The sequence below is a fragment of the Fusarium mangiferae genome (assembly GCF_900044065.1).
Source record: "Fusarium mangiferae strain MRC7560 genome assembly, contig: FMAN_scaffold008, whole genome shotgun sequence".
Classification (NCBI taxonomy): domain Eukaryota; kingdom Fungi; phylum Ascomycota; class Sordariomycetes; order Hypocreales; family Nectriaceae; genus Fusarium; species Fusarium mangiferae.
In genome coordinates, this window is record NW_024573928.1 from 1,007,195 (window position 1) to 1,034,391 (window position 27,197).

Below are 27,197 nucleotides of genomic sequence, written 5' to 3' on the forward strand. Positions count from 1 at the left end.
ACTTGATGGGCCTTGTGGTGGGCGCTCTGACTGAGTGAGCGAGAGTATGGGTGATGCTGGCGTGAGTTGGTTCCAGCGACTGGAACCTGCTCATTTATCTTGTTATTGGAGGTTTTGGAGAGCGAAGTTGAGTGAATCAATAACAAGACGTTAAATTATTAGATGCTGTGTCGTGTATGTGAATGACCTCACGGTCTTATTGTTTCTTTGAGCCTTAAGAGGTATGTGCCAAGAAACCTTGAACGATTGCTCGTCACGATGTTGCAAAGGTTTGTGTCTGGCATGAACATTGAGCATCTCGAGCTGAATATCAGGTATTCCACATCGAAACAAGTTATTCTAACGAGACATCACCCCAATATCACCAAGTTACCCCTCAGCTCTGAAGCTTTTTCGGAAAACCCGGTCTCGAAAACGCCCACAACGTCATCATTACCCTTTGGCTGTACGCGTCTCAACCGGGAGATCGGCACATTAAATTTCGCGTGAATTCATGCAGTTCTCATTATTAAAACGAAGAATTATCAGGGAACTGTGTACGGATAACGGCATTCCAGAAACGGGTAATTCGGATCTAATGCGATGCGGTAATGCCCGCGTGTGGAGTTTGGCTTGTTAGTTTGCATCATCGAGATGCTGACGTAGAGAGACTGAGCGAGCGAGTTAGATCTGGAGTTGGGTATACTATGGGCTACTTATATATAAATCGGGAGATCTCCTGGTGTCTTTCTTGGCATTTGGAATTCATTTAAATGTTTGCAATTGCTTCAGTGCAAGATAGCATCAGTGACAATGGTTCATCAACACGGAGATCATCATAAAATCCCCGCCAAGCACCGGATTCACAAGTAGGACCTACAGTCTCAACCACAGCATCACCGTGTGCTAACAACTACAGACCTGGAGCATGGCTTCCCGCCGACCATCGCGTGCACAGAGAGTACATGCGCCGCGTCACAAAGCACGCAGATGAGAACCCCAAAGAGCTCACCCCCGTTCTCCAAGAGTTCAAGGACTTTATCGAGAAGACGCCCCGCGTGTACATGTACTTCATCCAGATGTTTGAGGAGATCCCCCAGAAACACCCTTATCAGAATGACCCTACTGGAACACCTCAGCTGAGAGACTATGAGCATATGCTGCAGGTGCTCAATCACATTTTTAGCACAGCGCCAGAGTGGACGGATGCGGCGGAGAGTGTGGGCATGGTAGGCGTGCCGCTTTGTGCCATTTTTGACTATCCTATGGGAACGCCTAGGTGAGTTTAATGAGATACGACATTCAGAGGTGATTGCTGACGAGTGAGATAGTGGTTATGCCGCGTTTTTGGACCCTGATGTGAATCGGATGCTGAAGAAGGTTCTCAACCACTGGGGCAAGTTCCTCCTGGTATGTTGATCCATATGAGTTATCAAGAGAGTCACACTGACGACAGATAGACGCCTGAATCTGCCAAGGTTCTTGGAGATCACACGCAAGGTTGGTTCGGCCCAGTAGGCCTGAATGATCTCGTCGAGGTCGCCAACAAGCCCAACAAAACGAACTTCAAGTTTGAGGAGGTCTTTGAGTGTGATCCATCAGCCAAGTACTACGGCTTCAAGTCTTGGGATGGTAAGTCGGGAAATTCACTAGAATGAGCCACAGCTGACGAACCGTGTAGACTTCTTCACTCGTAAAGTTCGCGACAGCGCTCGCCCCGTCGCTTCACCAGATGACGACCTCGTCATCGCCAACTGTTGCGAGTCACGCGTCTACAACATCGAACGCGACGTGAAACTTCGCGACCGTTTCTTCGCCAAGGGCCAACCTTACTCTATCCTCGACATGCTGGCTCATGATCCTCTCGCTGAGAAATTCGCCGGCGGAACGATCTACCAAGCCTTCCTGTCGGCCCTCTCCTATCACCGCTGGCACACTCCCGTCTCTGGTAAGGTTGTGCGTGCCTTCGTCCAAGACGGCACGTATTTCAGCGAGCCTCTGTTCGAAGGTGTAGGCGAACCTGGATCAACTGAGATCTCGTCAGCGGGATTATCGCAGAGTCAGGGATATCTGAGTGCATTGGCGACGAGAGCTATTATTCTGATCGAGGCTGACGAGCCGGCAATTGGACTCATTGCGTTCGTTGGTATTGGTATGGATGAGGTTAGTACATGTGAGATTACTGTTAAGGAGGGACAGCACGTCAAGAAAGGACAGGAGACGGGAATGTTTCACTTTGGAGGCTCGACGCATTGTGTTATCTTCCGCAAGGGTGTCAAGGTTGAGGGATTCCCCGAGGTTGGCAGGGAGGAGAACGTGCCAGTCCGAAGTCAGCTGGCTATTGTGAAGAAGTAAGATAGTTCCAGATACGTCGGGAGATAGTCAAAACAGAATGTATTACGCTTCATTTATGCTGTCATTATTTATTTCTTCGCATCGTCCTTCATACCAGCCTGAACCCAAGCCTTGGATGCACTAGCCTTAGCCTCAAGCTCCTCCTCACTCAGCTTGGCCAGCTCAAACGCTGTGTGGCGCGTAGGAACATGACGACCAGCCTCGAAACCAGGACGCTCCAGGAGCTTGTAGAGCCACTTCTCAAGGTGGGGAAACTCGGAGAGATCAACGCCAGCCCATTCTGTTGGGTGTTAGAGAACGGTGATGATGCAGGGGAGATAAGAGACTCACTTGCGCTGGAGACCCAGCCCCAGATGGAAATGTCAGCGATGGTAACTTTGTCGCCGACGATGTAGCCGGATTCTGTCTGGGCGAGATGAGTGTCGAGGGTGCGGTAGAGACGACGGGTCTCGTTGGTGTAGCGGTTGATGCCGTACTCAATCTTCTCAGGAGCGTAGCCTACACATGTCAGTATAGTACCGTAATTTGTATGAGCGAGGACATACGCTTGAAGTGGTTGGCTTGACCCTGCATGGGACCGAGGCCACCCATCTGCCACATGAGCTGCGAACTGTTAGCAATGATCTGACTGCACGTACGAATGCGAAAACTCACCCAGCTGGTCATCTCCCAATGCTCAGCAGATCCATGAGGAAACGACAGCTTGTGATCCTTATCGTAGCGATCAACGAGGTACTGCAACATAGCACCACTCTCAAAAACGCGGATCTGCTTGCCGTCGAGAGTGTCAGTGAGAGCAGGGATGCGACCGTTAGGGTTGATCTTGAGGAACCACTCCTCCTTCTGCTCATTCTCGGTCATCTTGATGGGATACACCTGAGACTGTTAGTGGTACTCATAAGTGTGGAGAGTGAGAGATTGAATACCTTGTACTCGAGGTTCAGCTCCTCGAGCAAGATAGAGGGTTTGATGCCATTGGGCGTGTTGGTGGTGTAGAGGGTGATGTCGGTCTTTGTCTTTTGAGCCATTGTGAAGAGCTGTTTTCCCAATTGGATGATGCGCGATGTCATTAATTGAGAGCTTGTAGATACGAGGATTGAGCTTGGATGGGGGGAATGGCACTTTATATGATGATATGAGGTTACAAATACTACATCTGTAGAGCTACGGCATGGTGAGGGGTTCCCTTTTCTGGGGATTGGATGGATTATTCATTGCACAGCTGAATTTGGCTTGGTAATCCGACGTTGGTGGAGGTTGAACCCACATTGGACCAAGGCATATTGCGCGATTGTTACAACAGTCTTTGTAATCAGCCCGTCTCCGAATGCTCCATGGGGAATTACTCCAGTTGTTTCTGTATCGATTATTTTATTTATGATGTTGAAGGCCTCCGTCTCTTACTCTGATGATATGAGATTGCCTCTTCTGGCAAGTCGTTATCAGCGTCGGCACTTTGAGTGAACTACCAAGCCCGGCCAGGGTCGTTGATGTCATTGCTCTGAGCTCCAGACTGTCCGTGAGCTCTCTCCTTTGATTGGCCGAGGACAAAGACAACTTTTCCACTGAGTTATGTTGCTGAGCTGCTCACCAGATTAATTCCTCGACGTTAAAGCTTTATTCCCACTAGCACCCAAACTGTACCCATTTGCAACAGACCTTTAGAGCCGTCATTGCTGTTTTGCAGCCTCCAGTCCAGCCGCCGGGTTCTCGGTTCCCCATGATGGATACGTATCTTGACAACGGAATTGGTGCCGGATCGGCCCCACTCTCGGCCCCGGACACCGAACGACCATCAAAATTTCGTGTAAGCGACACTGAAGGACCTCGCAAACTATAGGAATAGACCTCCATAATGGAGTCCTTGATTTAGGCACAGGGATCAAAGAATCATCCTCTTCTTTCCCACAGTCGAACATCCTTCGCTGAATTCTTAAAGAGACCGTTAACCGGAGTCACATTCTCAATCAGACCCTCCTTTCGTAGACAATATCATGTCTCCTCAGATTTCTGGCATCACTGGACGTCCGTTATCCTCAGCAACATTCCCCCATAGATCATCAAGTGTATCGTCGACAAAATCCCGGATGAAAATAGCCTTCACAGAGAGCAGAGCTGGGAATAGGACTATTGATCTGAGCCTGAATCCGATCACAACCCTAATCAAGTGTACCTGGATGCTCTCAACCTTGCAACGACCTGTAAAGACATCCTCAGGCTGGTGACGAAGCAAATCTATACTAGAGATGCGAGGCATTACCAGTCGGCAGCCTTGCTAATATCTTCTAAGCGTGGTGAAATTGCTGGCGTCATCTGGGCCCTTGATGTGGGAGCTAGCATTCACTCTGATGATGCGACGGAGGCAGTCACCTACTGCACCACCTCCCCAAACGCTGTCAAGACTGGCCATATGGTTCCTTTGAACCTTGAAAACCAAGTAACTGCCATTCACTGGGCCGCTTTCGATGGGCACAAGAAAATTGAGTTGCTACTCCTGACTCATGGGGCCAATATCAGCCATAGAGTCAGAATCGACGCTCATGAGAGGCTTACTCGCCCGAGGTTGCCGGCTGATCAGTAGGACCAGGATTGTTCTGTCCTATATCATTACCCATCCACTTTCACACAGAGCTACGGCAGATAATGCTTTCTTAGGCCTGAGGTGTTTGGGATCTCCGGAAGTCATCGACAACCAATATCGACTCATGAAGTTAAAGCAAGGGGCAGCTCCTCTATGCTTTGCTGTAGAGGGTGGCAATATTGAGACTGCAGAGTATCTCATCAAAGTTGGGGCCGATTTGACGACCCATACTGGGACAAGGCTCAACACTAGACTTGAACTTTATGTAATCTTGATTAAGTGTTCGTATCCTTGGTTTATTTCATGATGGAAACAGTTATGTTTTGATAGTATATGATGCCATAGTTCTCCGGAAAGGGGAACCTCAGTACGAAATAGAAAATGGGTTACTAGTGTATTCAAACCCAATATCAAACCACTGAAAATAATAGCCATTATCAAACTGTCCTTCACTGCTCGACATTCTACAATTTCCAACTGTCGCGCCTTATGAGCTTGACTATGCCTTGCCTTTACTTCCACAGATATCCATCAATCTCTCGACCTCAGCCTGTACTATCTCTATCCCTTCATCTGCTCATTGCATAAAAGGCTTACGTGCATTCTTCTTCAAATGGACGTGCCAAACCTCCAAAACTAACTTTTTGACGTTGAGCTTTATAGCGCCAGCTTTGATGCAGTCTTGCATGACCCCAGCGGTGAAGTCATTTGTCCCGTGGAGTGCCATAACTGCACACCCGCTGACTTGTTGATTAATGGATGAGAGCCTGGCGAGGTCGAGTTCCGGTCCCTTAGGACTGTAGTCACCATGAATATTGCCAACAATCGGAGCGAGAATATCGATGCCTGCTTTGAGGAAGTCTTCTACTTGGGAGAAGTAAATGGGGCTACCTCTATGTCAGATACTGTTTCTTCAGCTTTTTCTTCAGCAATGAATGGCACTTGCCTTCAACATCACCAGTGTCAGCAATGCCATCTTCCCCTCCATTAATACGCCCAATCTGCGCCTTGACAGCGATACCTCGCTCATGACACAGCCTCGTCAGTGCAGCGGTCTTGGCAAGATTTTCCTCGTGATCATAGTGGCCCATATCGACCATAATAGAGTCGAAAGGCAAAGTCTTAACACCCTCTTCGATCTGAGATACATCTTGTGCATGATCGAGATGTAGAGAGAGCGGAACGAACGCAGAGTTTATAGCTGCGGATGCTGCCCAGGCTAGAGTTGGTAGCAGTCTCAGAGTAGAAGGAAACAGAAGGAGAATCAGTGGAGATCGTTTTGCTTCGGCTGCTTTGAATATTGCTGTGAGATGTTCAATATTGTGACTAAGCATTTATGGCCAGTAAGAAGCGCCTATGATGCTGCGGAAGGCAAACCATATTGCTACTAGCACCCCATAATTGCCCTTGACAGCATGTTCCAGGATTCGCAAAGTTCTGATTGTGTTTCTCCAACTTTCAGTTGATTCTTCCACGATGGATTGGTACGTAATGGAAGTTCTTTACTGAAGAGAGCGGATATTGGATGGTGTGATATGGATGCAATGGCGTACCTGATTTAGCCATCATCCAACGAGGAAATTATAGCCACCAACTGCTCGTTTGGGCGCGAGGTTAATGGCAACAGGAGGATCAAATAAGTTCCGCAGAAATTCGTGCATTCACCTGACATCTTTTATGGCTATGAAATCATTGCATGCGTGTATGTTGCACATGCTATACTCATGTGTACTGAGACGGTTATGTAGATATCAATGGTGTCCCCGAAGGAAGACACTGGCTTATAAACCTGATGTTTCTGCGAGACGCTGCCCAAAGCGTCTTAAATACATATTGTTTCGAGCCTCCGATACTATCTAACTATGCTTTTGCAATCTACACAACCCATGACTCTGTAGTTGGCCCAAAATAGTCAACACGTAGCTTGCAAGCTAGCTATCTCATCATGCCCACCACGGGGATTTGTTTCGATAGTTCATCCTAAGTAGAAAAACTTGCTGACAACTCGTCTTTCTTCCTGTTTCATGGAGTTCCAAGCGGTAAAGCTGAGGTAATAAAATAAGCCAGTAAGATCGGCTTTAGGTAGATGGCTAGAAAGGCCAAGTTTGGGAAGGGTTAACAGGAAGTCTACTCAGTCGCTATCAGCTGATAGCGAGCGAGGGCTCTCGACGGTTGGAAACCAGCTCGAGCTATCACACACCCTGAGCTGACGTCAGTTACAAGGTCTCTTCACACGGCAAGAGAATCCAGAGAATTTACGGGGTCAAGAATAAGAAATAGAATAATATACCTATCTTCGGACACAAGGGATAGTTCGCATAACATATCGCCGTGCTCGACTTGACGAAGAACATCGTGTACGCTCGTGTTTTGGCGTAGCATATCAAGAATGACATTCGCTTCTTTGTGGTCTCGTAACCGTAGCAAGTCTACAAGCCTTTTATATTCCGTCTTTTCAGTTTGCAGATGTTCGTAGCGTTGTCTTAATTCGTGATCTTTATTCATGGGGGCATAGCTGCAGTCTGACCCAGCGCGGATGCAGCCTTTACAACTTGGTCGATTCCCACTGCACTACCATAAACGGTTAGATACCAGTTTGAAGTGTATCCGAGATACTAACCCTGATCTTTCGCTTTCGACAGGTTTCACAGGCAGTCGTGACGCCGACTCTGGGGTAGCGTGGGAGGATGACGCGGGGTATAGGGGCAGGCGGAAACTCGGTGGCAGGGAGGAGAGCACGTTGATGGCCTTGGCTCAAACCAGCCATTGCTTCAATAATATCGGGAGTCGTAGTTAGAGGACGATTAATGTTTCCTACCCTGAAAGGTATCTGTTCCGGAGAATATTGGGGAAACTACATCAAGTCAAACAAATACCCGGCTCGGTGGATGTGAGGTATATCAACACAATCTGACAACTTCCCCTATCGACCGCAGTAAGGGAATTATCTGAGACCTCAAAACCTATCATTGGCCACTTACTCGCTCCGTCATCATTTCAACATCCCCGAAACATGCCAACGACCGCATATCAACCCCAGTCTTTTCTCCGAGGAGTGCATGAAAGCCCTGCACCTTCAGCATGATCTTTAGAGTAACCAATAGTATGACATCGGGCTTTGTCCCTCCGATAGAGATGATTGGGCCATTCGCTAGTCAAACTGTAAAATGATCGTCATAATAGCCGCATATCCTAAAAATGTGGGAGGGATCCGACATGATGACTACAAAATGGGTTATCTTGATATTATCAGGGGTTATACACTTTAGATAGTGGGACGAACGAGTCAAGGTGATATAATATTGGTGCAGAGAGCTTTCGGGAGAGGGCCGCCAGTGGTATCTCGGCACACCAGGTTGACGAACCGCGGCTGTCAAATGGGGCTCCAAGGCAAATGATGCCTGCAACATCACCCTGAGAAATAAAAGTGAAATACGCCAAGTTTTTCTCTACTCTTTTTAGTGTGGCAAGGCCACATTTTAGACCGTTTGCGTTGCGTTGAGCTCCATTTCAGCTCAACAGCTATGCACCGCCCAGCCCGTTACTGTACCGCCCCCTGTCAGAATGACGAGAGATATAGAGATATCCAATTTCTGTATGGTACTTAAAAGCCCCCAAACAAGTATTGGAAGTTGCAAAACTCGTCCTAAGTCTTGATATTGAGCAGCGGAGTGAGTATTACGGGGGCATTGATTGCAAGAGCTTCGTTTCCATCGGCCCCATGTCAGGTACATCAAAGCAGCCACTGAAGACGATGCTATGAAATCGTGTAATGTGATTACATAAATGCCCTATTATCGGAAAATGAGGCATCCCTCTAGCTCTAGACCCAATCAATCGATTTTCACGTTCTCTTGATATTTAAAATCCGCCTGACTAGCTGCCTGCCCCCACTAGATCAGAAGGATTCCTGTATTTTTTCTAGTTCATGGAGCAGCAACTGGATGACAAGGGAGACAACTGAAGCGGCCTGGCCCTGAATCAAAGAAACCTGTCTGAAGGCATAAGCAGCTGAGATGAGATACGTGTCCGCCCGTCACCGACTAGCAAACTCACCGGAGTTTACCAGCGTTAGCGAATTTTACAGCAAGGCAAATCTAAGATGAATACTCCCGGGATAGTTTCTCCAGTCGTCAAAAGTATGGTAGACTTTCGATATGTCATAGGATGGCCCTTTGAATAAAGTCCAAGAGGAGCGTCAATCGTAGGGCAACCCCCAGCATTGGTACTTTTGTTGATCGAAGGAGTGAAAATAAAATCGCACTCTGTACGATCTAGAAGCTCGGTAATCTGCTTCCCAATGTTGTTTCGTAGTGATATTGAGTCTGCAAACTCGGGGGAGTCTGGCCCGTACTTCAGGCCCAGTTCCTCGCAATTTAACCACTCATCCACTCCCCAGTCGTCAGGTCGTTCTTCTGGAGTCTCGAGAGTGTATTTAATCACATCTTGAAGTGTGTGAAGAGACTTTGGGTTGCTCTCGTAGCATGACAGTGGCTTTCTCATATATTGTGATATTACCAGCTCTGGGTATACATCAAAGATGGAATGCAAACATACTTTCGCGAATGGAAACTCGCAATCCAAGGGTCCAGTCTAGATCTTCTGAAAAGGTGTAATTGCTGTTGAAATCAGAAAAGCGGACATTATCAACAATGGTAGCTCTCTGGGCTCTCATTATCGAGAGAGCCTTACCGAAAGCAGTGACCACAACTTCATCGGTGGGAAAGAGATGGCGCGGAATCTAGAGTCGCTGTCAGCTCTCAGCCCAAAAGGTTGATTATTGGACTACATGCAGCAATTATCTTGCCTTCAAGACCACGCTTTGTGCAGGCATGAGCAAAATTTGTTCCCTCTTCAGTTTTTTGCGTCTCTGAGTCAACCCCAGGATCAGAGATACTAAAGAAATCGTTGGGATCGGCGCCTAAGAGTTTTAGGGCGTGACAATTCGAGTGTAGAAAGTCATTTGTTCCATACCGGCAATCGCCGTGAGTACAGTTGCTGCGTCTTGAACGGTTCGAGCGAGGACGCTGACAGTCTCTCGCCATTCGCTGACAAAATAGGCCCCATGCCGGGAAGTAAGCCTAACTGCCGGCTTAATGCTTATGACAGCGGACTTTTGAGCAGGGGAGCTCAAGCTTCCTAATGTCTGCCATCGTTAGTTCAGATGGTTGCTTGCCGGTGCAATGAAGACTGCTATTGATATCCGTACCTAGAACTGCTGTTTCTAGGCCCAGGCACGCAGCGACAGCGCTTCCAGAGGAAGGATCTGAACGATCTTGGTCTTTTTGATGAGACGATAAGCTCTAGGCTTCGGCACCTGACCAACCTCCAGAAGAACGGTCTAGAGATCTAGAGTTTGCCCATTCTGTCGGGTCGGTCCTTGCCTAGAGGAGCGCCTCCTGCTCGCTGAGTCGGCGCACGGTCGAAGCCTCGAACGCTGGCACAGCCTCAGTGAATCCAAGGCAGCCGCCTGAAAGCTTTAGTACGTTGAAAACGATGTTCTAGAAACGGCAATGGCTCCGTTGTCGACATCAAGCCACCCTTAGTCAGGAATACGTCCTTCACAAGGACGGATAGAAAATATAATCTGCCACGCGAAGCCCCTGAAGACCGTTCCACGTCTCTTTTGCGTGCTATGGTGCTTTCATCGGGACTTGGATGCGTTGTGGAACGTTTCGGAGGGCTGAAGAGTTCGATTCGCGCGGCATAGGTCTGTATGAAAGGACTGTTAGAATCTGTGTCTCCACACTCAGGAAGAGCGGTGGCGGGTTACCTCTAAAAGTTCAGTGACTGTGAAATGGTCTTGTTCTACGCACGCTAGGAGTTGCTCATGGTTCGCTTCCTTGGTTTGGTCTCTACTATTGTAGGGCTTGTTCGCCACAAGCCGCTTCCCCAGAGAAACATCGAAACCACAGCCTGGTTTAGATTCTATATTAGCATAGCGGGTACTATGTCCATACAAGGAGTGATATAGAGGTCTTATGGAGGGCCATGGACTTTAGAGAGCGGAAGCTAATAATAGAATTGACAATCGGAAGGGGTGATATATGCTCATATTGTGTTGATATGAAATGCAGAACTACCAGAACCTTTTCTCTCTCGCCGAGAGACTCACAGCACTGAATTAATGGGGCTGGAAACCTTGGGATATTCTTCGATAGATCTGTATCAAATCCTCAGTCCAGAAGGTTGAGAATGATGGTAAAGGAAGAGTAAGCACATGCTACCGGTGAAAGAATTGGATCGCATTGGGCTTGTTGACATTTGGAGGCCCTTCAAATTTACAGCTATCATTGTTTGACTGTGGCTTGACTCAAACGCTCTAATGACTTTGATAAAAGAGTGAGTTGACGCTTTTTCATAAAGTTCAAGGGACCTTTAATAGCTTACGGATATTCGTGAAATCCATATCACTCTATTGAATGATACTATCACCAAGTCCTTATCTCCGGGTTATATCGAACAACTATATGTATATATGAAAATGTTGCTCAGGAGGTGCCCTAGATGGTGAAATCATCCCCAACAAACGATGTCAATACTCCTTTTTAAACACCCATCAGAAATTTCTAGTCTATAGAACCCAGATGATGAAGTCCTGCCCCAGATGTCATCACGTAGTCATAATCATCATAACTACTACACCGAACTTTTCTCCCTCTTCTCATAGGCCTTACGACCTTCCTCCTTGAGCCGGGAGTCATCTGGTCGAGTGAGATCAACTTGTGGCATTAGGAAAAACGCCAGCACAAATGCAAGGCTTGCGACGCCTGCGCCTATAAGGAATATTATGCGAAATCCTTGTCTGTAAGCTGGGATGAGAATTGAGCGGATTCTTTCAGCTTCGCTTGGTGAGACTGTATCTAGGAATGTCTGAGGGTTTCCGAGCAATGTCTTTGAGTCATGTCCGTCTAGGTTTAGGGAATATAAAGAGCCTGCTAAGACGTTGTTCCTAAAGGGATGTTAGCGAATATTAGTTAGAATATTTCTTGACTCGACATACAGAACTGTCCCACAGACTGCAAGTCCGAATGTTGCTCCCAAGTTTCTCACAAAACTATCATGTTTGGTCAGATTTATCTCCAGATTACGTTGTGACTCTGTCACTTACTTGCGGAATGATGTGACAACAGCCATATCACGCCTCTCGACACCAGCTTGCGTAGCAATGAGTGCACTACCATAGTCAGTCAAGCCCATCCGGAGGCCACAATTTCAACTCACGGCTGCAGTGTATTACCAACACCCACTCCAATAAGTACCGAATAACCAATTTGTTTCCCAGCACCTGTATTCTCATCAAGAGTTGACATCAAGCCAAGACCGATCGCCCAGCATAACCAGCCAAACAGGATGCACTCACGGTACCGACCGACCCAGTGCACGATGAGTCCGGAGAAAGTGCTACTGGCTGTCTGGAGGAGTGTGATGGGCAGAAGCATCACTCCAGATTTGGTGGCGGAGTAGCCGTAGACGAGCTGGTAGAAAGAAGGGATGTAGTAAACTTGCATGACAAAGTTCCAACCGTTGATAGCCATGGTAAGGCATGCGCCGTTGACGATCTTCGACTTGAAGATGTGCACTAAGTCTATGTCAGAGAACGTTTTGTGTTGTACCAGGGAGCTTCTTACATGGTATCAATGGATATCGAGGGCCTTTCCACTGCCAGAGCATGAAAGCAACGGATGCAGCCGTACCCACTGCCAATGTTGCGATGACCTGAGCGGAATTCCAGGAGTACTCTTTTCCTCCCCAGGTCAATCCCAGAATAACGACAGTCATTCCAGCTAAGGCAAGGAATATGCCCAGAAAGTCAACAGCTTTCAGCTTGCTATTCATTACGTCAGTTGGGGACCCTAGCATTTCCCGCTGGGACTCACAGTCTCCAGTCTCCTTCGACTTTCTTCAATGGCATGAAGAACAGTACGCAAAAGGTAGTCAAAAGCGTCAGTGGTAGTTGCATCCTAAAGATCCATCGCCATGAGTCCGCAGAACTCGACGAGAGTGCACCTCCGATGACAGGGCCTATGCCATTTGCGAGAGCAACGACGGCTCCCTTGGAATACTGTTAGTCTGAATGATACAAGTCTCAGTCATAGCGAACTCACTAATATTCCTTGATACTTTCCCCTCTCTCGAAGAGGGACGACATCGCTCACTATGAGCTGCGCCACAGTCATAAGTCCACCTCCTCCAATACCTGTAAAGGCTCGGAAGATTGTGAGTTGCAAGACAGACTGCGCCAGGGATGAGGCCAGTGATCCAACAAAGAATATTGCGAGGCCCAGTAGTAGGATGATCTTGCGAGACCAGATATCGGATAATCTCCCATACATGAGCTGCCCGACTGTTGAAGTTCTGGTATTGTTAGCATAGTCCCGCGCCGATACTGATGATGCTCACATGAAATATCCGCTTGCTATCCACGAGACCTGGGCTGTGGATCCCAAAGCATTTCCGATGATGTATAAACTGGTTGCCAGCATAGTCTGGTCCATCAATGCCAGTAAATCTACACTTGCGCATGCGAGAAATATCTATGGATCCAATTAGCATAACTATCTCATTGTTATTTGGGACTTACTGTAATGATGGCACGCTTTGGCACATAGTTTGTCTGCTCATTGAACTCATGGGTCTTTTCATTTTCCCCTGAATCGACAACAATAGTGTTCGCTGAGCCCATATCACGGCTCATGACCGCGTTGGCGTCTTGTTCACGATTTTCGGCCATTGTGTATGGTGTTGCGACGAATCCACCGTCTAAGCGCCGAGGTGAACGAGAATGCAGTGGGAGTTCCTTTAATCCTGTTGGAAGAACGGAAGCCACCTTGACAGTGAGCAAGTCTCTTTGTGGCAGCGTTCAACCTCCCTCAAACTTGCTCAGAGATCGACATTGCGCAACCCTTTTGGCTGAAACAAGGTTATTTTCCCGGTACACCGCTTCAACTACCGGTCAACTACCGTGTCGTGTACCTTGAGCCATTATTGCCCCTTTTATCGGTTTGAATTGCTTTTATGTAAATTAAAGTGTCGTAGCCTAAGAAAATCTGGTGCCATTGGCTCTTAAACCGACGCGAAGGTGTCATCGCTAGGGATCGGCAACTAAGGTTGCAACAGCGTGGGTTTTGCACAAAATGATGTTGCAATCCGGACTAAATACGGCTCTCAACACGCCACTATACTCTCTCATACGACCTAATTGAGCATATTTGCGAAAATTCGCGAGAAACATGCTCATTGATGACTTTTGAGGCTTTCACGATGCCCAACAGATTTTCTCACAGGTCGCTCTCAATAACAATGGCTTCTTCACAAAATAAAAACAAGAACATTACCAAAGTTTTGGAGAGGCAAACAAGAGCCAAAACAAAGTCTATCAAGGTGTTTCTAGAGGAAGTCAAATTACGGATAATATTAAGCATCTCCACCTTGAGCCGCATTGATGGAAATCTATCAGGGTCCTTTTCCCACAAGCTGATCCAAGCTTGCGGGAATAACCGAGGCTATTGTAAATCACACTCAAAAGAAGGAGTAAAAGTTCCTTGTGGGAATAGTATCTGACCAATTATCATGCCCATATGCATGCATTCTCATGAATAGCACCACCCTGATGGTCAATTTCTGGTATGCGCCACCTCAAGTCCCCAATGCATCATCAAAGCAAGCACCAAGAACCTTAATGACCTGCTTTACTAAAGCATCTCTATTGGCAATCCGTCAGATCAGATTCCATTTAGAGGTGAAAATCTGTCGATCAGTAGGAAAATTCAAGTAAAACATTTCAACGAGCTTCCCTTTAGAACAACTTCACTTAGTGACCCCCATTTTCTCCATCCACGATGGTCATTGGATCTGCCGAAGATCTCAAGAAACGACTCATGCAGTCTTGTGGATATCAGTCTTCTGATTGGTATACCGTAACACTTGAGCAAAAGATGCGTTGTTCGGCCAGACATCCCACGCTTCATGCAGAGGCAGAGCAAAGCCTGCTGCCGCCCAATGACCTGGCAAGCCTGCGACGTACGATCCCTGGTTTATATAGTGAGCATGCACCCAGAAGATCCGTTGGTTCTACTTCTGCAGTCTCCAAGCCATAACCTTATTCCAACATGGCCAGCCCCAACCCCCTCAACGTGTACAAGGGACAGGACTCGATCCATAAGTACTTCGATCCAGAATCAGCACCGCCACTACCACTTGTTGAGATTCCCGAGTCGCTTAATCCATATCGTCAAGATGGAGTGCGTATCTATGCCAAGATGATGACTATGCATCCTGCGAACAACGTCAAAGCGATGCCGGGTACGCAGTCTCATTTTGGGCTTTGTATGCCTGGCTTACTGGATGATAGCTTTGAACCTTCTTCAAAATTGTGTCGTACCCGGCAAGACCAAGGCGGTGGTTGAATACAGCTCAGGGTCGACTGTCTTGTCGATGTCGTTGATTTCACGAGCTATTCATGGTGTCGATGACGTTCGAGCATTCCTGAGTAACAAGACGAGCTCCACTAAGCTTAGGCTGATGCAGTTCTTTGGTATTGATATGCAAGTTACCAGATCACCCATTGCTATCAGGACGGGGTTTCCCTAACGCTTTGTACCTATAGTACGCTATTCGGTGGCCCATCCCAGCCAGAGCCACTTGACGAACGCGGTGGCATCAGAGCAGCTCAGAGACTTGCACAAGAATCAGATGCAGCTGTCATCAACCCAAACCAATATGAGAACGATCTTGTAGGTCTCTAGTCACTTGCAAGGAGAAGCCAGTGCTAACATTAGCACAGAACTGGAATGCCCATGTCAAGTGGACGGGTCCGCAAATCTATAAGCAGTTACCGGAAATCAACGTCATCTGTGCTGGCATGGGAACCTCAGGTATGTCAACATGCTCCCTTATCGAGTTTGTTCACTTATGAAATATAGGTACTATGACTGGACTTGGCACATACTTCAAAGACGCAAAGCCTACAGTATATCGACTTGGGTCAGTAAACCCACCATTAACATGATAACATCCACCAATACTAACCATGACTCAGAGTTTGCACAGCTCCCGGTGACCGAGTCCCTGGCCCTCGATCCTTCGCTCTTATGGCCCCCGTCCAGTTCCCCTGGAAGCGGGCAGTCGATCATATTGAAGAAGTCGACTCTCACAACTCTTTCTCCCTGTCGTTAGATCTTTGCCGAAACGGTATCGTCTGTGGGCCGTCTTCTGGTTTCAACCTCAAGGGTCTGTATCAGCTTATAGAGAAGCGCAAGACTGAAGGTACTCTCACAGATCTGGCTGGACCAGATGGAACTATTAACTGTGTGTTCTTGTGCTGTGACTTACCATACCAGTACATCAATGAGTACTTTGATAAGCTTGGAGAGAGCTATTTCCCCTCTATCAAGAATGAGGTAGGTGATATTGAGGTCTTACTATCAACGAGCTGACACCGGTACAGGACCTTCTGAAAGTTGACTTGTATCGATACGATGAGAAGTGGGAAAGATCAGCATCAGAAGCCCTCGATACATTCTTCGACGTAGACCGAGGAGCACTACTCGACATGGTTCTTACCGACCCAAAGATTGGATCTGTCAACACCGTTGACTTACAGAGCATTCTGAGATCTAAACAGGACACTACAATAATCGATCTACGCCAACCTGACGATTTCAGCATGTTCCATCTACCAGGCGCGGTCAATATGCCTTTCGTACACGACGGCATCCCAAGTCCATTCTCCAACGCCAAGCTATTGGAATCACTATGGAAGAACCTCGAAGGTGCTTTCAAGGCTCCCGCAGCAGAAGTCCAATCTCTTCTCAGCGGAAGAAGAGTTCTTCTCACATGTTACGATGGTGATAGTGCTCGAGTTGCAACCAGCGTCTTGAGGGCCAAAGGATACGAGGCAGATAGTATCAGAGGTGGATTCCAAGCCCTGAACAAAATGAGACAAAGCTCAAATCAAACCCCGGTGGCTGGATCCAGAGAATCATCGCCTTGGGTGGATTTGAGTCAGGAGGCGCTGAGCGTTGGCGCATCACAGTCTGCTCGCGTTTCGCTATAGCGGTTTTACTCAGGATTGATAGAGAACAACTAGTTTTGATACTTGAGTCGAGCAAACGAAGAATTATTTCACTATACTTGGGTGTCCCGGACACTGTGAAATACTGCCAATGATATTGCGCCGAGAAATCTCTTTCCTCACAGATAATGCCCCGAGTTTGAGCGAGTCATCACGCTATGAATGCAGGTCTACAGCTTAAACATTGTGCTTCAAATGCATCTATATATAAAGTGAAATCCTTTTCACTACAGAGGTCAGGTCGCGAGAAGTCTAGCTCACTCCCCAGGCCCCGAGAACATTCTTCTTTCCCTCGCCCTTTTCCTTTAGACTCCCATTCTCTAATTTTCTAACTCTGTTCACGATCAATCCCACAGATATAGGCCCAATGATCGTACAGAGCGTAATAGCCCAGGTAACGATTAGAAAGATATCTGACGACTGGCCATCCGCCGTTGCACCAAAGATACCTTTGCTTTCAGCCAGTGCCGAGATCAAATATCCTATCTCACCTCGAGCTACCATGCCAATGCCAACGATACATGCTGGATATAGAGACAAAGCCTTTTCAGGTTTAGGTGTCGAGTTACGCACTTGCGGAGGCGCCTGAGACGTATCTGCGTCAGTAACGGGTTCCAGAGGCACAGCATCGCGCCCTTCTCCTTCCTGTGCAGCACCAGCCTCATCACTATGTGAGGAGTTCTCTGCGCATTGAGCACCAGGCACCAATCCTTTAGAAGAGCTTTTGAGCTTGTGCGTGAGCTTATGAGAAACCTGTACAAGGGCCCGGAAAGGATTTTTGAAGGACATAAGCCAAAGACCGCAGGCAAGCTTAGCCATTATCATAAGGATGGTGTAAATCACGCCGCGCCATATAATGGGGCCAGTGAATAGTTTTGTGATGGGTACTGAAAATCCAATAGAGGCCTGGTCTGAGTCAGATTTGTCTGAAATGGACCAAGAGTTGGGGAACTTACAAAGAAGAAAGGCTTGAGAATGTGTTGAAGGGCAGGTTCATAGTAATGATGAAAGATCACGGCACCTGAACCGCTTTCCATAACCTTTGGGAGAACGTGGCTCTCTGGAGCTGCGTCTTGGGTTGCCAACTCTTGGGTAAACAGTCTCTCTCCCGTAGCTTCAGTGGCATTGCTGCTTATCTCTTGAGCTTCGAGATGAGGAACATCGGAATCCCACCAACTGATAGTTGCACCAGCTATGTAAGCAGCCAAGAGACTTGAGGTGCCTGCAAAAGTCGCACCAATGACTATCCCGAGGAGGTATCCAGTATGGATGACAAAAGCAGTCTGGCTCATAGCAAGAACATTTGAAATTCTAGAAGTCGGATTGGCGTTTCGGAAAGCATTGAGTCGAATAGTAAGTGGTAGAACGATGAATCTGCAAAGAACAGGAATGACGATAGCAAAACCAAGAGAGACGACGACAGGTCTAACGACTGTGATGGCATCAAAGGCATCACCACCGAGGTTTGAGATAACCTGGACCATGATTAGGCCTATGACATCATCCATCATGGCAGCACTTGTCAAAACAACACCGAGACGCGTTGCAGAAAGACCACTTGTGCCTAGGATAGTAAATGTCGTACCAAGACTGGTAGAGCACAAGGCAGCACCAGCGGCAAAGGCCTGCAATGGGGTTGCATTAAGCATGGGCATAACTGCAAAAGAGAGGCCGATTGGAAGAACAATTCCAGTCGTGGCCGCGATGGATGAAAGACCAAGATTAGCCTTGAGAGATCTGAAAGATGTTGACAAACCACCTGGAACAAAGATCAGAATAACAGTCTATGCATCAGGAGAAACTCATCTACCTTCAAAGACAAGAAGGATGAGCCCAAGGTATCCAAGCTGCACTATAGCATCCTCAACCTCCCGAGAGAGCCATTTTGCACCTGGTGTTCCCCAAGCTATGCCTAGCGCTATTTGGCCAATTAGACCGCAATAAGCTATTTTATCGAGGCCATAATTAATTAAACTCAAAAGAAGAAGAAAGCTTGACAGAATGGCTATGACAGTTATAGAAGGCTCGTGGTATGGAAGTGAAGCTTCCATTTTGCTGATGATGATGTCCGTTGCATTTTGATTGTTTGTTGTGGAAGCAGGTTTAGATATGTCGGAATTTTAATTCTCCGACTCGGCTCGGGAATAAGGGAATGGAAGACATGTAAGATGCCATAGGAGAGCAATTAGACGCGCCCTCAACGATAAGCATAATTCATAAACTACAAGTTTTAACATATCATTCTAATAACTAAAATACACGGGATATCTGTGTAGTGTTTTTTTCCCCAACTTCTCCTCTCTTCTCTAGATATCGTCTCATTCTCTGTTATCCTAACCAATCGCATCATCTGTCAGAGGACGGCCGCCCTACGAGTCAATATCCATGACTGCCAAGACAGACCAATGCATTCCTTCACAGGGGGTGAAGGATGTTGGTCGATTCTGGATAATTTATGCTCCCCCTTGCATTTTAACCGAACATCGTTCATGTCCCTCACTCGCAGATTTAGCTCACCCTGAATTTCAAGTCTGCAAATTAAACATGGGTTCAACAGTGTTATTAGTTGGTTTCTATGTACATGATCTCATTTTATACAATCGTCCTATCCTTGGCCGTTACATCGAGACTAAAAAGCTCGATATCGCTTCTGTTGCTCTTCTTATCACTCCAACCTGCCGTGAGCTCCGGTGAATGTGATCCTGCCCATGGCCCAGGACCGGGGTCGCCTTCCAGAGATGGTGTTTCGTCGATTTCTTCGAAGCCACTTTGTGCTGCTCTGCGAACTGGTGCGCCAGACGAGTTGTTTGGTCGGCCGGATGTGTTGTAGTTGTAATCGTACTTGGAGCCTTTTCTACGAAGATACGGTCGGAGAGCCGGAAGGCAGGCGATGATCAGGCCGATGAAAACATCTAGGCCACTCCAAAGTTCTATGGTTTGTGAGATGAGATTCGCTGGAACAATGATTCAACTCACCAATTGTTGTGATGGAACGGAAGTCTCCGACATTTGTGAGTTGAATTGTCAAGAAGCGCGTGAGCGAGAATGCAATGTCGATTATTCCGAGAAGGAATACGCAGTAGACACCGATCTTGACTCTCTTCCGCATGTTGAGCTTATACAGAACGAGCCATGGCAGAGCAAAGACTGTACAACTGTTAGTCTACCTGAGACATCACCTGAAAGGCCACGAGACTTACGCAAGAGACTTCCAACAAAGTGTAGCGTCCAAGCAACCTGAAAGGTAGTGACCAAGGCAAAGTCATCACAGAATGGCTCCGGTCCCAATATCGACCTGCATATGGGTCAGAAGAGTTGATCAAGGGTGAGTTATACTGCGTACCAGTTTCGTTTAATCGGAAAACAGAGGAATAGCTGCAAGCATAGTGACACGATCAATGCGCATGCACAATAGCCAACTACGCTCCAAAGAATGATCCTTCTCTTGGTCATGAACGGTGGGAACAGCTGGAGGTATACGACGAGAAGTGATGCCTTGCAGAGGTAGAAGGTCACGAAGAAGGGAATGGCACTGGCCCACATGTACTACAATATCATCAGCTTTATGTTGTTTCGATTCGTGAGGACGATACTCACCCGCAGCACTCTCGATAGCTTCTCCGGGGGGACATCCCAATTAACAAGGGTGTAGTTGATCTCGGGCCTCAACACATCCTCCTTCATGTAAATAATGTCGAACGATGCCGTAACAAAAGCCGATATCCATGCTGCAACCCGTAACCAATCTGCAGCGACGAGCTTTTGTTTCTGTATGACGAGTCGCAGGTAGATTCGAGCACCGATGATGGCAGCAGCCAGCGCAATAAGGCTGAAGTTCACTGCCTAAAGTGGTGGGTTAGAGGCTAATTCGATCCATGGGTTAATTTAGGGGGTTTTAGGGGAGACTTACCAGCACAGCGGCGCCCGACGGCGCAGGAACCATTGTGAGGCTCCAGACGAAACTACAGCATTAAACAGAAACAAAAAACCAAACATGTAAAGAGCGTCAATGCTTCCGGTTCAGACCATGCAATGCAATGTAACAGAGTAGACGAAAACACAGAATGATCGTCACAAAAGTTGCTGGGGGACAATGACGATAAAAACCCTAAATAATGCTGGCGATAGCTCAGCCCAAGGCTAACCCCGGCAATCGTGGACCTAACGGAAATTCCCCCGTTCTTTTGAGCTTGACTGTAAGCTTATCAGGTGGCGCCGCTAGAGGCTTCAGGCTGAACATTTAGAGTTCACGCTACGGGCCACCTCACTTGAACTGGAATCTCGTTCCGCCACGAGTTTAACACATCTCATCTGATCCTCAAGCCCTGTTTGTTCGGTGGGAGAAAGTCGCACCATCGGCTTTAAGTTAGTCGAGACTCGCAGCGGAACCGAGATATCGACAAGCCTTCATTCCGAAGGATGAGTAGGGCTGAGCTGAGTCGGGACGAGAAAAGGATCGACGGTCGACCTGATGTGATGTGATATCAGTCGATCATCCACGTTTATTGCCAAGAATCTACATGAGTCGTAGATCTAGCCACAACTGAAGCGAAAAAGCACATAACCAACAGAGCTGAAGAGGAACTCCAATCAGCCAAGTCATATCATGAGAGGGGCACTCCTGCTTTTGAAGATTCGTCTAGGCAAAAGGGTCATTTTGCAAAGTCCCCACGGACAATGTCTCATCGTCGGAACTATTGCTGGTCTTTTTCCGACTCAAACGAACAGATGGTCTAACCAGAAGTCCCTACCCCTTGCTCACAGCTGCAATTATCGCCGGCTCACTTCTGGGCTGTTATCACCAACAAATGTCGTGAAATTCCGCGTTAGTGTGTTCCAGAACTGGAATAGACCGATAGGCGGATGCAGCGGATCCTACCCGTTGATGCAGATATGTGCCGGGTCCTCCTTGTTAATATTGGCTGACAATCGCATGCGCACCAACAGTCTCCCCGTACCCCCGATAGGCCCGAAGTCATAAACGAGCATAAACGAGAGCCACCATTTCGCGTACCTGTTGGTTCTGCAGAGGAATCCTTGTGATCGTCTGCAGTCAGCCGATAGCTTCTGCAGCGGAACCAGGGGGCTGACTCGATCTTGTGTTTGCTTTGTTCTTCGAGACTCTGCAGCCAACAAGACTATTGTTACGCTTTGTATCAGCACATCAGTTCATATTGTAAATTTCTTCAATTATTAAAAGTTCTATATGTAATGTAGTGACTCGTATACATTTCCTGTCAGCCCATCTGCCCAACTCGGGCCTAATGCTTATGAACGCAAGTGCCGCGCTTTCGAAGCTTGGCCGCATCGGCCTTGGCTCTCTCTGACAGCGCGTTGGCGTTGAAGCCGCCGATAGTTCGACGGGCGAGCTTAGCGCTGGCCTTGTCATCATTAGGGAACTTGGCCTTGACGCCAAAGTTCTGCCCGTCAGCCACATAAACCACCTCACCGCCGACCATGGTAAGCAGAACCTTCTGGCGGCCGAGTTTGGACTCGGGGACCTTGAAGAAATTGTTCTCGAGGATAATAATGTCTGCGAGCTTGCCTGCCTCGAGAGAACCGATCTGCTTGTCGGCGCGGAGGAAACGGGCGCCGTTGATGGTGATGGATTGAAGAGCAGACGTGCGGGAGATTCCGTTGCCGGGAAACTTTCCGTCAAAGGGAGGGCCTTGGGATGCGGGGGAGTTGGGGTTCTGAGGATCACCCGAGCGGGTGACGGCGACCTTGAGTGCGAGGAACTCATCGAGAGGATCAATCTGTTTCTGTTAGACATGTCTCAGACGTGAAAAAGTGGCGATACTTACAGGCCAATCGCTTCCATAAACAAGAGGTCGACCCGCCTTCTCAATCTCAGCCCAAGCCTGAAGATTGTCCTTTCGGTAGTCGGCGAGAGACTTGAACGTGTTGGGGATGTAGAATGAGCTGAGCTGCGCCCACTGGTAACTGACAATAGGATCGACCTTGAGCTTAGCAAAGCGAGGCCAGTCCTTCTCATGCGACAACTCATCGTGAGCGAGACCGAGACGGAAGTCCTTGCGGGGATACTTCTTGCGGAACGACTCAGCAGCATTGAGACCGACACGGACAGCAAGATCGCCATCGACGTGCAATTGAGCATCAAAGCCAGCAAGGAAGAGAAGCTCGAGGGTCTTGGTGAGAATAGCAGGGTTCCAGTAAGGGTTGTTGAGAGACTTCTTGTCGGGAGCCCATTTGCCATCGAGGTTGGAGCTGTTGACGGGCGCCCAGTAGGGATCAATCAGAGCAGCGGTATTGGCAGGATATGTGATGACACCGTCGATGAAAGCCTTGATCGCCTGCCACTTGAGTGTTGGCTTGGGGCCAATGGCCTTGTTGTCGTGCCAAGGAGTCAGCTTTTTGACGACGTCCTTGACGAGCGCAGGAACACCGTCAATTGACTTGGGCGCTTCAATGCGGTAGTCGAAGTACGCGCGCGCAGAGAGACCATCCTCGGCCTTGATGGTGCTGAAGAGAGTGTGGTGGTCCTCACCAGCAGCGGCTTCCTGGAAGGTAGTGATACCAGCCTCACGAAGAAGCTTGAGAGCAGCGCGACCAGCCTGGACGTTCTCCTCGGCGGTGGGGGGAGGAGGACCAGCGAGGAGGGCAGAGGCGCCATCTGAGAGAGCGCCCGAGGGCTCCTGGCTGCCAGGAAGACGAACAATCTTGCCATCGGAGGGGTCCTTGGTGCTGGAGTCGATGTCGGAGAGCTCGAGGGCGCGCGAATTGGCGAGGACGGTATGGTAGTCGCTGGATCGGATGATGATGGGTCGCTTGGTGCTGAGCTTGTCAAGCTGCTTCTTTCCAACATTTCCGCTCTTCTCAACAAGACCAGCATAGTCCATGTTGACAACCTCAAGCCAATCATCATCCGTCTTGCCAGTCTCGCCATCAATGCAGCCCTGGATGTGCTCTATCACATCCTCAATTGGCAGTGTCTGGTAGCTCAAATCGCACTTGAGGAGAAACAGGCCACCAGAGAGAACGTGCATGTGAGAGTCAACAAGACCAGGCATGGCCATCTTTCCCTTGAGATCAATGACCTTGGTGTTCTTTCCAATGTACTTGTCGGCGGATTTCTTGCTGCCGACGTACTCAATCCTCCCACCGCGCACAGCGAGAGCTTGTGCATGTCCGTTGGACGGACACATGGTGTAGATCTCGCCATTGACAAAGACCACATCTGCGGGCTTGACCACGGGCTTTACAGCGCTCGCCGTAGCGAGAAGTGCGCTGACGCAGAGAGTGAGAAGACCACGAGCCATGATTGAAGATGTCGATGATGGTGATCCCCTTCAATTGAGCCTGACGTGAGCGACGTAACATTGGTATAAGTACATTACTCAATGGTCCCTGCACTACAAGCTAACATGGGGTCTCCCCCAGCGGAGAGTTCGGCTAGAAGACCACTGTAATATTCCATGCCCAAAGAGGGTCAGAAGGCCGAGTTCCATGGTGCAGGGACTACAACAGATCGTGGTGATTCCGGCGGCTGCATCGCCTGGAAATGGCTAAGCCCAGCGGATGCTTCCCCCCAAACAGATAAGTGGACACCAACTGACCATAGTTAGTAATGAATCTATAATAGTCACTTACTGCAGGGTCTAAATCCCTCAGAAACTATTGATCCCTTTCATCCCACTGCCTCTGCGTGATTCGCTGCATTGTTTACGACGATAAGATGGTGCTGGTGGGATACTCATGTTGCGACTCATTACCTGCGAACAGTATAGTCGTATGCGATATGATCTCTGTGGCGGAAACTCTCACGGGTCTAGAATCGAAGACTAGACGTTTGCGAATGATTGATTCGAGTACCATGCGTCGTGAGGCGCGTTGTAGAGTTTGGGCTACATCTAAGGTTAACTAATAAGTTAAGGTTGCGGGTATGTAGATCCACGTGAATGACACTCGTAATACGACATCACTAACTAACATTAACTTTGTCGCACGCGATCAACAACGACAATTACGACTCTGGATATAAACAAAGTTCAATTATAATACCGTCGCGCCTCTATTAGCCCGAAACATCATCATTAGGTAAGTCACAACTAATCGCAACCTGCAAATTCTATCCCATCAAAGTCTCATAGCCATTCTCCATCATGACGTCCATCCAATACACATCCTGCTTCTCCTCGTCCATGCAAGACCACGTCTTCTTGACAAGCGTCAGCATCTGACGAATAGGCTTTGCCGCTAAAATATTTTCAAAGGCAGAAAGACGCGAAATGATAGTCTTTCTGGCTTGCAATACATCAAGACCAGCCAGAGGCACTCTGAACCTTGTACTAGTCGCGATGCTTGCCACGGGAGGTTGCTGTAGATTCGAAATCCCGCAGTATGATCTATTCAAAGACATCTCGCTGCAGATACTCACGAATAGCAGTGGTTGAATAGACCGGCTTCTAGACGTAGTCGGGATATCCTTGACCAGGTCCAGCACGTGCAGGGCTAGACAAGTCAGCCACGTATCTGCCAATGTTCTATCATCAGGGTAGCTGCTCGCAGCATCTGGAGATCCTGACTGGAATGCTTGGTTGTTTGGGCTTCCAGATTGTATGTAAGGGCCCAGAAGATCCGGAAAGTTGCGATACAACTGAAGCAAGCCCGTACATCTATAAGCTTCAGCAATGCTGACCAGATGATTAGCTGGAGTCATGTCGTCACCAGCATCGACAATATCGTTCTCTGTGGGTAGTCGAATTGCGCACAACTCAGAATGCAGCTGTTCCGAGGCAATCATAGCTTCTTGAGCACGCTGGATATCCTCCTGAGAAACAAATCGCCGGGAACGGATCCTCTTTCGTTCCTTTCGTACAAGACTTCCTACTTTGGCGACGAGCTCTTGAACTTCGATGCCAATTCCTGTCTGCGGGTGAGGCATACGCGGTTCTTGCAAGTCAAGACATTCTGGAGGTACTGGTTGAGGCTGAACATGCCTTGTGCTTGAATCCACGTCCGTGACGAAGGAAAGCAGCATTTTCCAGTAAACAAGCGAGTTATAGAAGAAGAATTCCTTCTTCTTGTCGGCAATTGCAAGAGCGTCGCCACGTGCTTCGGCGGACTGAACCATTCGAGATAGAACTTCAAACTGCATTTGGCCAAGACTACCGGGGTCATGCCACGAAAGGCTCATCCCCAACATGACTAAAGCTAGTAAAGATGAAGTCTCAAGTTGAGAAATCTTGGCTTCTCGTGATAAACAGATCATGGCTTGATCTCGAAGCTGGCGACCGACTGGTGTGAAATTCGGCGATACTTCGGATAGACAAGCAGCTGCCATGCTTTGCGTGATGTAGTAAAGTGATTGAGATCCAGTCCACATATTTGAGATGGTAGTTCGATATGGGTTCATTGGACTGTCATAGCAAGACATCATTCCGCAAACCTCCTTAAAATAGTACTCTACCAAGACAGACGAATAGTCCTGAAGGGCATGCGCCAAAGGCATCTCACCAACAGTCTCGACGGTTTGGTTTTGAGGCTCATGTCTAGTCAAGGCTTGTGAGGTCGCTTGTGCTGGTGGAATCTGCTGTGTCGGACTAATGGTGGCGACAGGCCAAAGTCTCTCATCAGTGGACCCTTGGCCTATGGTATCAGGTGTCTGTCCAAGCGCCTGTTCCGGATATAGCTGTAACACGTCATCCGGGAATTGCATGAGAGGCAAAGCTGTATCTAGTGTTTCCTGGCCTTGAGTATCGACACATCCGGGATTCATAGCATCGTTGAGTTGATCCATAAGTTCCGGGTCATAGAAATTGTTGACGAACTGCTCAGCCGGCTGAGTCTGATAAGGCACGTATGCCGAGCTCGGCTGCGGCTCAGCATTGACATCACTCCTAGGTGTTTCCACACCATCCTTTGGAGACTTGGAACCAGCTTTCCATCGAAGCGGCTTTTGATACCCAGGACATGGGATGCCTAGTCTCACACAGCGCGAACACGCGGGCTTGGACTCATCGCACTTGAGCTATTTAGGAGTCAGGCAGCGTTCGGATGAGCGGGAGGGGTAGCCATACTCTCTTGGATTTGCAGACAGCACAGCCAGTGCGTGATCTGGTGATTGTTTTTGGTGCTGGTGCGTATGATGAGGACAGCATGACGACCCGTTTGGATGTATCCGCGTTGATGAGTGGAGATGGCAAGGTGCAGATAGATGGAGTGATGTGGAGTTAAGAGGGGCTA

At 48.2% G+C, this 27,197-nt stretch overlaps 10 protein-coding genes across 10 annotated transcripts; 3 read left to right on the top strand and 7 right to left on the bottom strand.

The window, feature by feature from the left end:
- Nucleotides 1–792: 792 nt before the first annotated feature.
- On the top strand, nt 793–2,334 carry FMAN_11296 (uncharacterized protein; the record flags this gene model as incomplete). Its single annotated transcript, XM_041834092.1, has 5 exons — nt 793–848; nt 899–1,258; nt 1,311–1,389; nt 1,440–1,611; nt 1,661–2,334. 5 exons carry the CDS (start codon nt 793–795, stop codon nt 2,332–2,334), a joined length of 1,341 nt encoding a protein of 446 aa, XP_041684390.1.
- A 68-nt stretch (nt 2,335–2,402) lies between these two features.
- FMAN_11297 (uncharacterized protein) lies at nt 2,403–3,362 on the bottom strand (the record flags this gene model as incomplete). Its single annotated transcript, XM_041834093.1, has 5 exons — nt 2,403–2,614; nt 2,665–2,832; nt 2,901–2,937; nt 2,989–3,210; nt 3,261–3,362. The coding sequence occupies 5 exons, from the start codon at nt 3,360–3,362 to the stop codon at nt 2,403–2,405; spliced, it is 741 nt and encodes a 246-aa protein (XP_041684391.1).
- A 966-nt stretch (nt 3,363–4,328) lies between these two features.
- FMAN_11298 (uncharacterized protein) lies at nt 4,329–4,915 on the top strand (the record flags this gene model as incomplete). Its single annotated transcript, XM_041834094.1, has 2 exons — nt 4,329–4,535; nt 4,625–4,915. The coding sequence occupies 2 exons, from the start codon at nt 4,329–4,331 to the stop codon at nt 4,913–4,915; spliced, it is 498 nt and encodes a 165-aa protein (XP_041684392.1).
- Nucleotides 4,916–5,492: 577 nt separating this feature from the next.
- FMAN_11299 (uncharacterized protein) lies at nt 5,493–6,249 on the bottom strand (the record flags this gene model as incomplete). The annotated part of the gene is made up of 2 exons (XM_041834095.1): nt 5,493–5,802; nt 5,858–6,249. The coding sequence occupies 2 exons, from the start codon at nt 6,247–6,249 to the stop codon at nt 5,493–5,495; spliced, it is 702 nt and encodes a 233-aa protein (XP_041684393.1).
- Nucleotides 6,250–11,554: 5,305 nt separating this feature from the next.
- Nucleotides 11,555–13,649, bottom strand: FMAN_11300 (uncharacterized protein; the record flags this gene model as incomplete). The annotated part of the gene is made up of 9 exons (XM_041834096.1): nt 11,555–11,867; nt 11,919–11,972; nt 12,027–12,092; nt 12,140–12,497; nt 12,547–12,746; nt 12,796–12,971; nt 13,024–13,273; nt 13,319–13,452; nt 13,500–13,649. 9 exons carry the CDS (start codon nt 13,647–13,649, stop codon nt 11,555–11,557), a joined length of 1,701 nt encoding a protein of 566 aa, XP_041684394.1.
- Nucleotides 13,650–15,027: 1,378 nt separating this feature from the next.
- FMAN_11301 (putative cysteine synthase B) lies at nt 15,028–16,973 on the top strand (the record flags this gene model as incomplete). The annotated part of the gene is made up of 7 exons (XM_041834098.1): nt 15,028–15,220; nt 15,270–15,462; nt 15,525–15,651; nt 15,702–15,792; nt 15,841–15,901; nt 15,957–16,317; nt 16,365–16,973. 7 exons carry the CDS (start codon nt 15,028–15,030, stop codon nt 16,971–16,973), a joined length of 1,635 nt encoding a protein of 544 aa, XP_041684395.1.
- Nucleotides 16,974–17,243: 270 nt separating this feature from the next.
- On the bottom strand, nt 17,244–19,042 carry FMAN_11302 (uncharacterized protein; the record flags this gene model as incomplete). The annotated part of the gene is made up of 3 exons (XM_041834099.1): nt 17,244–17,897; nt 17,948–18,750; nt 18,802–19,042. 3 exons carry the CDS (start codon nt 19,040–19,042, stop codon nt 17,244–17,246), a joined length of 1,698 nt encoding a protein of 565 aa, XP_041684396.1.
- A 541-nt stretch (nt 19,043–19,583) lies between these two features.
- On the bottom strand, nt 19,584–20,934 carry FMAN_11303 (uncharacterized protein; the record flags this gene model as incomplete). Its single annotated transcript, XM_041834100.1, has 6 exons — nt 19,584–19,921; nt 19,968–20,138; nt 20,192–20,286; nt 20,335–20,537; nt 20,589–20,834; nt 20,902–20,934. The coding sequence occupies 6 exons, from the start codon at nt 20,932–20,934 to the stop codon at nt 19,584–19,586; spliced, it is 1,086 nt and encodes a 361-aa protein (XP_041684397.1).
- Nucleotides 20,935–22,252: 1,318 nt separating this feature from the next.
- On the bottom strand, nt 22,253–24,271 carry FMAN_11304 (uncharacterized protein; the record flags this gene model as incomplete). Its single annotated transcript, XM_041834101.1, has 2 exons — nt 22,253–22,747; nt 22,796–24,271. The coding sequence occupies 2 exons, from the start codon at nt 24,269–24,271 to the stop codon at nt 22,253–22,255; spliced, it is 1,971 nt and encodes a 656-aa protein (XP_041684398.1).
- Nucleotides 24,272–25,080: 809 nt separating this feature from the next.
- On the bottom strand, nt 25,081–27,112 carry FMAN_11305 (uncharacterized protein; the record flags this gene model as incomplete). The annotated part of the gene is made up of 2 exons (XM_041834102.1): nt 25,081–26,982; nt 27,032–27,112. The coding sequence occupies 2 exons, from the start codon at nt 27,110–27,112 to the stop codon at nt 25,081–25,083; spliced, it is 1,983 nt and encodes a 660-aa protein (XP_041684399.1).
- Between the last annotated feature and the right edge of the window lie 85 nt (nt 27,113–27,197).